The sequence below is a fragment of the Tupaia chinensis genome, unplaced genomic scaffold (genome assembly GCF_000334495.1).
Source record: "Tupaia chinensis unplaced genomic scaffold, TupChi_1.0 Scaffold000208_1, whole genome shotgun sequence".
NCBI classification, from domain to species: domain Eukaryota; kingdom Metazoa; phylum Chordata; class Mammalia; order Scandentia; family Tupaiidae; genus Tupaia; species Tupaia belangeri.
Window position 1 is genome coordinate 1,963,097 of NW_006159683.1, and position 7,901 is coordinate 1,970,997.

At 36.6% G+C, this 7,901-nt stretch overlaps 1 protein-coding gene across 1 annotated transcript in view; it reads left to right on the top strand.

The window, feature by feature from the left end:
* The window catches only part of CAND1 (cullin associated and neddylation dissociated 1), a gene marked incomplete in the record, with an annotated part of 56,324 nt that overhangs the window by 12,772 nt on the left and 35,651 nt on the right, over positions 1–7,901 (top strand). Inside the window, 1 exon segment of the mRNA XM_006147279.3 lies at positions 3,729–3,872. Within this exon segment, the coding sequence (XP_006147341.1) occupies positions 3,729–3,872 (144 nt within the window).

Here is a 7,901-nt window from a genome sequence, read left to right on the forward strand (position 1 = left end):
CCCTATTAGTTTGTCAGTTCAACTCCTATGGCAGTTATTTATTTATTTAAACACGTATTTTGACATTTTTGTATAAAATAGAAAATACTAGGCTTCTCTAAAACTAGATCTGGCTCCCATAAAAGAAAAAGGCTAAAATTAATTAGTTTACATTATAGTTGGATTTTTTTCTACAGGTGGAGGAGAGCTCTGAATTATGGGAAAAGTTAATCTGACTTTTAAATATGCTCACCAGAGAGAGGTGAGAAAGTGAGAAAGGAAGCTAGCAGGTCTGGGACTGGAACCCTGGTTGGCCATTTGGAAGTCTACCGTCTCAACCACCAAGGCACCTGCTGGCTCCGAGTGTGTGTGTGTGTGTGTGTGTGTGTGTGTATATATATATATATATAAAAGCTAGCTTTCTTTCTTTTTCCTTCCTTTCTCTCCTTCCTTTCTTTTCTTTTTCCTTTCTTTTCTTTCTTCCTTCCTTCCTTCCTTCCTTTCTTTCTCTCTTTCTTTTCTCTCTTTCTCTTTTCTCTTTTCTTTCTTTCATCAGTTTGACCAGAGATGGACCCAAGAAAGAGCATGAGAGAGAGAAAGTGAGGAAGCAAGCAGCAAGGTCCAGGACTTGAACCACAATCACCCATGTGGGAGTCCAGTTCCCCAAACCAGTGCTGGTCCCCGTGAGGAATTATTTTTACAAACAATGTATTGTCTGTAAGGTGTATAGGGGGGAAAAACCAAAACTCTATTTACCTTATTTTATTCAGGATGCTTTTACTCTTATTCTCTATTCAGTGGTTTAGTTTAAAGTTAAGATCAAATGATTGATCTCTGTGGTTTTTTGTCAGGCCATTCAGTGTTAAAACGTTTCCTTTAGCAGTGTTTTTCAAGGGAAGGAAGGTAGATATTAGATGGAGCAACTTTATTTTCTTTTTAATGCATTTTTTAATTTTAAAAACAGTTTTTAGTTTTAATAGATCAAAATTTAAAAAGTCAAAAGAAATTTGTTTAAAACTTAAAGCCAGGAAAAAGGTTAGGATTGAGTTCAAATAGTAGGTAGACGAACCTATCAACAGTTAAGAGAAAACAAAGATCCTTAAATATTGAAATCCAAGCATCGAAGAAAATCAGTAATATTTTAGCCTAAAGAAAAGAATTTTATTTCATTAGTTCAGACTCACATAATTAGTCTCTCTCCTATTGAATTTGCAGTGTTAACTGTGGTCTGATCTTTCCATTTAAACTCTGGAAGTTAATATTCAACTCTGGACTTGTATCTACCATTAGGTTGGCCATTCTATTGGTTGTTTCTTGTACTCTTGTTTCTGCATGTCTGACTTTAGTTTCTTGGTATAGCACTCCCTTCAGCACTTCTTGGAGAGCTGGTCTGATGTTGGTAAATTCTTTCAAGTTTTCTTTATCTGAGAATATGTCTGTCTTTTTTTTCCCATATGAAAGATAATCTTGCTGGTTATAGTATTCTTGGTTGAAATTGTTTTCCACTTAACACCTTGAATATGTTTTCCCATTCTTTCTTTGCTTACATTGTTTCCAGTGAGAGGCCGGACATTAGCCTGATAAGCTATCTCTTGAAAGTAACTTGACATTTCTCTCTTGCCAAATTTAGTATCTTGTTTCTGTCTGTGGTTTTGGTCAATCTGGCTATGATGTACCTTGGGGAAGATCTTCTTGAGTTGATTTTATGTGGGATCCTTTGTATTTCTTGGGTCTGGATATTTGAGTACCTCTCTAGGTTTGGAAAGTTTTCTTCCAAGATTTCATGGAATAGATTATCAATGCCCTTATTAGTTTCTTCACCTTCTGAGATACTAATGATCCAGATGTTTGGGCGTTTAATGGTATCTAGTATTACTCGTATGTTATTCTCATATTTTTGGGTTATTTTCTCAGTCTTTTTGGTGAATTTTTCTAGTTCAGGGCTTCTATTTTCTACATCTGAGATTCGATCTTCTACATGATCTAATCTGTTTTTGATATTTTCAAGGGAAGTTTTGATTTCCTGTATTACAGCTTTCATCTCTAACAATTCCATTTGACTCTTGTTTATGTTATGTACCTTACCTCCTCTTTCAGATCCTGCAAGAACTTCACCTCCTGGAATTCAGTATCTCTCTTCTGCACCTTCTGGAGTTCATTGTCTCTATTCTCTTGCATGTCTGTTAGCTTTGTCACTGTGAATATTTAAAAATCTTTATGTGACATTTCCATGAGTTCCCTTGTATTGTCTGTGGAGGAAGAGGAGTTATTTTTTTTTCACTAGAGGAGAGAGATTTTCTTTGTTTCTCATATATCTTGTGCCTCTTCGGTGGTTTCTGGTCATCTCATGGATTATACTTTTTTTTTCTATTTTTTGGAGTTAAATCGGAGGAATCAGGAATGCAGAAGGAGGTGACCTGAAGTCTGTAAACAGTACCATTTTCCTCCCTTTGCACAACTGATTTAAAAATTGAGGATTAATCTGACCCTAAATGTATTCAGATATTTGGCTACTGAGTGCCAGACCTGAGTCGGAAATCAGTGTATAGAAGCTGAGCAGAAAAGTGAAAAAGGTAAAAAAGAAAACAAAAAGCAATAGAAAAAAAAAAAAAACAAAGAAGAGGAAAAAACAAGACAAAAACAATAAAAAAAAAGAGAAGAAAAAAATTTTTGTCAAAAACTGAAAACCACTTGGAACTCAAATATAGATGGTTGCTGATTGGCTTATCCTATGAGGGCAGGGGGAAGATAAGAATTAGAAAAACAAAAGAGCAACAGAGAGCTAAGTTTAATTTTTTTTTTTTTTTAATTAAAAGTAGAGAGAGAGAGAGATGGAAAAAGAATAAGTAGGGTGTTTTAACCTGGCTCCTGGCTAGACTGGGGAGCTGGAGGGTGAAGTCTGGGCAGAGGGTCTTCAGTGGTTGAAATCCTTCAGATGGAGCAGCTTTCTAGAACCACCTCTCCACTGTTTTTGAAAGATACTTAGTGGTGGGAAATGGAGTGTGAAAGGTAGAATATGTATTTTAAGAATCCAGTGTAACACAAGAATGGTGTTCTAATTGTTTATGGTTAAGAACTTCCTATATAAAATGCAAATCCCTTGGGACCAGCAGTTGGCGTAATGGCTGTGTTGCTTGATTCCATGTAGTCTACCATGGTTCAAGTCCTGGACCCAGCAGCTTAAACTCACGCCAGGCACATGCATGCATTCCCAAGATCCTAAGAGGAGAATGGAGGAGAAGGGATTGCGGCATGGCCATCCCCCCTGGGGCATGATTTCTCTCTTTCTGTCTCTGTTTCCCTCTTTCGGTGAGCGCATGCACCCTACAGTAAAAACCTCTCCCCCCCAAAAAAAAAAATGCAAATCCCATACAATGTAAAACTAAAGAACTTTTTTCTCCATTAAAGGCAGTGATACGATTAATTAGAATGAAAGAATACTCACTGTAGGTCCTGTTAATAAATTTGAAATGAAGACCAATGGGGAAGATAATTTTGAACACTGGTAATTTATATGAAAGCACATCAGAACTTTAAAAATATCTGTGTATTTGAATACAGTGAATTTTAAGAATGTATTCTGTTATCCTTTGATAGCTTTTAGTTAAAATTTGTGATCACTTTAAAAATAGACTACTTCTGTGATATATAGTATTTTTGTTGAGTGATATATTGGATTTGAAGAAAATCATTATATTTCTGTTAATGCCTTAACTTAGATTATAAGTGAATTCTAATTTTTTTAATAGGTTTATGGCTACAAATGATTTAATGACAGAACTACAAAAGGATTCCATCAAGTTGGATGATGATAGTGAAAGGAAAGTAGTAAAAATGATTTTGAAGTTACTGGAAGATAAAAATGGAGAGGTACAGAATTTAGCTGTCAAATGGTAAGTTTTATTTTTCTTTGCTGTCTTCCCCAGCCTTGTTTAAAAAACTATGGTAATTAATATGTTAGCTTAGTCATATAGTATGTCTTTTTTGTTCAGAATTTTAGGTGATTAAATGAATGTTTAGTGTTTCTGTATAGCATATATATTACTAATATGAAATTTCATGATATTTCTTCTAGTTTCTGTGAAGTATGTATAGGGAACACTAGAAGTACTGGTTCTCAATTGTTTAAGCACAGCCTGATGTTTTAACTGGGTTAAAAGGCCCTACTTGCCCAAGGACAGCGGATGGTGTAACAGTTATGTTCTTGGACTCACATCTGGCCAGAGTTCGAGTCCAGATGTGGTGGCTTGAACTCATGCCAGGCCAGGTACAGGCCTGTGTGCATGCTTGCATGCCCAAGATCCTGGAAGGAGAATGGAGGAGAAGGGATTGTGTCATGGTCCTCCATCCGGGAAACGATTTCTCACTTTCCCTCTCACTGTCTTTGTGTCTCTCCCTCCAGCAGCAAGTGCATGCACCCTAAGGCAAAAACCTCTATTTTTTTTTTTTAAAGGCCCTACTTGCCTCCAGCTATGTCTGCATTTCCAGTGAGGATAAAATTCAAAAACCAAATGATAAAGGAAAATAAAAACTAGTATAATTAAAAGCCCTAATAAAAAATAGCAGCAGTTAAAAGCATTAAGTAACTCAAAAGAATACTGATACAGTAGTTACAAAGAATCCTAAAAACTGTGAAAATCCAAATTGATTTTTATGTGCAGTGTGGTTAAAAGTTTCTTGTTAGGGATGATACCAGCATTTAGGTTCTTATTCTTTTTTTGAGAGAGAGATTTTTGCTATAAGGCATGTGCGCTCGCCAGACAGACAGAGAGAGACAGAGAGACAGAAAGCGAGAAATCACCCCCCAGGGGGATGGCCACACCGCAATCCCTTCTCCTCCATTCTCCTCTTGGGATCTTGGGCACGCACGCACACGCACCCAGCATGAGTTTTAAGCCACCGGGTCTGGGACTTGAACCATGGTCGACTATGTGGGAGTCCAGCAGCATAGCCATTACACTAACTGCTGGTCCCTAGGTTCTTATTCTTGATCAGGTGCAGATTTTGAGTTCTCAGTAAATACTGTTAGTATATTCATTTAATTCACAAATGCCAAATTTTAGAAACTCTTTTTACACAGAAAGTTATAGTAAGTGTAACCTTTAGTTTCATATAAAAATTAAATTATGGAATCATGTGTTTTTTATGTCATATTTGGTATCAATTTAAATAAATCACTGTTCCACTATTACCCCTTTACTGGATGGTCTTATAAAGGTTTTAAAATTGTTTTAGGCTAAAGTTTAATTTTTTTAAAATCTTCCTTCTTTTCTTCTTTAAATTTGACAGAGGGTAGCGGGGGAAAAAGAGAAAGTGAGAAAACAAGGCACCAGGTCTGGGACTTGAACTTCAGTCGGCCATGTGGGAGTCCAGGGCTCTTAACCACCTGCCACCTGCTGGCCCCTTAGGCTATGTTTTTACATATCTGCTGTAAAAGCGGGTGAAAATGAGAAATCATTGGTCAACACAAAATTTCTTTCTTTCTTTCTTTTTTTTAGAGACAGATTTTTGCTGTAGGGCATGTGATCTGGCTGGAGAGACAGAGAGAAGCAGAGAGAGAGAATGCAAGAAATGCCCCCCTAGAGGGGCTTGCCATGCCGCAGTCTGTTCTCCTCTCCAGATCTTGGGCCTATGCCCTGCGTGAGAGTTTTAGGCCTCTGGATCCGGGACTCGAACCATGGTCGACTACATGAGAGTCCAGCAACATAACCATTAAGCTGTTTGCTGATCCTGGTCCACAAAGAATTTCTAAGCCACAGTACAAATTTTTTCTTTCTTCATTTTTCTAAAATTTTGTCAGAGGTTAAATGCGCTTACCAAAGAGAGTAGGAGAGGAGAAAGCATCTTCCGCACAATGAAATGTAGTCATCCCACAATCCCTTCCCTTTCATTTCTTCTTGCTAGGATTTTGGGCACATATGCATGTGTGCCCAGCATGTTTTTCAAACTGCCAAAGCATCCAGTTCCCTTAACCACTATAGTTCATGGGCTGTACAAATTTCTTTAACTTGGGACATTTGCAAATGTAAAATAAAATGGGTTTTCTAAAAAGGAGAAGTTGTAGAATAAACAACTATGTTTCACATTGAGAGTTGGGAAATACATAGGTCTGATTAGCCTGAGTATGCATCTTTACTCATTAGGAACTTAAGTTTGTTTTTTTTTTAATTTCATTAGCATAAAGAACAGGTTAAAGATGCTTTATCTCATGTGTCAGAATTCATCTCCTATTCTAGGTGAAACATTTAATAACATAGCAATTGGTGGGTCCTTGTTTAACATTAAAAGCATATATATGTATTCTTACTCACCCAATACCTCAGCCTGAAAGCTAATAAAATATGAAAAGTCACACAAAAGTCAAAGATAACAAAGGTGACTGTCTGCTCTTTGAGGAAATTAGTCAATTGTAAGATGGGGAAAATCAGGCCTAAGAATTGAAAAAGTGTACATGGAAAAATTTGAGTCAATCAAGGATAAAATTTAATCTAATCAATAAGAATTCATTGAGGTAGCATGGTGTTAGATTATTAGATTAATAGCGTTTTGTTACTACCATTCATTTGCTTATATGAAAATCAGTAGCTTTCCATATAGTAAATTCTACCTGGTTAGACTATACAATGGAAGTGAATATCCATTTATTATAACAGAAAGACAAATACCACAAAGTAAAAATGTAACAAATGTTACAGTGGTGACCTTGAATGGGGCTATTATATGAGGTAAGACTACAGCTTTTTCTTTTTCAAAACTTAAGGGAGGAAAACTTTAAATACACTCAAGTACAAAAAATGTACTTGAGTATAAATACACTCAAGTACAAAAATGTACTTGAGTATATGGAAAGACATCCCATATCCTTGAATAAAGTAACTAAACATTGTGAAGTTGGTTTGCTCCAGGTTACCTTAATGCTGACTTAAATACAAAATTCATGAAAGTTTCCCTGCAGCTAGACAAATTAATTCTAATGTACTGATATGTTGGAGTTGGGGGTGGGCATGTGCTCAAGATAGCCATGAACACTTTGAAAAAGTAAAACAGTTACTAAGGATGGAGGGGTGTTAGTTAACTTTTTGAAACAGGAAACCATACTATCTGTCTTTATAATCAAAGCAATGAGGTAGTAGGTCATTAATAGATCAGTGAAGTAAAACAGAATGTAGAGCATGTTAAGAAGATGGCATCATTGAGAAAACACTGGACCTTTTTCAAAACGGTGGATAGCCATTTGAAAAGGTAAAATACGTCGTCATATAACATCCCCATCAAAGTCACAGTTTTAGATTTTGTTCACTTACTATTAGTTTTTCTTATTACAGAACTTCTCATAAATGGAATCATACTGCATGTATACTTTTGTGGCCAGATTTTTTTGCTGTCATAGTATCTGTGAGATTGGCCCATGTTGTGTGTATTAGTGTTAATGCCTTCTTACTAACTATTGGTAGTCCATTCCTAGCAGTTTATTCATTTTATTTCTTTCCAGGGTTTGGCAATTAAGAATAATTATACAATGAACATTCTTGTACGCATCTTTTTTAGGACAGGTGTCTATTTCTTATTGATAGATACCAAAGAGTAAAATTGCCATTGTCCTGTTAGCTTTTGAAGAAACTACCAAATTATTTCTCACAGTCTATGGACCATGAAAGCATTAGTTGCTCTACATTCTTATCAATACTTTGTTTTGTCGTTAATTTTAGCCATTCCATTAGCCATATAGGTGTGGTTTTTAAATTACATTCCCCTGGGGAGCCAGCAGTTGGCGTAATGGCTATGTCGCTGTACTCCCATGTAGTCAACTGCGGTTCGCATCCTGGACCCAGTGGCTTAAAACTCACGCCCGGCGCGTGTGCGTGCGTGCCCAAGATCCCGAGAGGAGAATGGAGGAGAAGGGATTGCGGCATGACCATCCC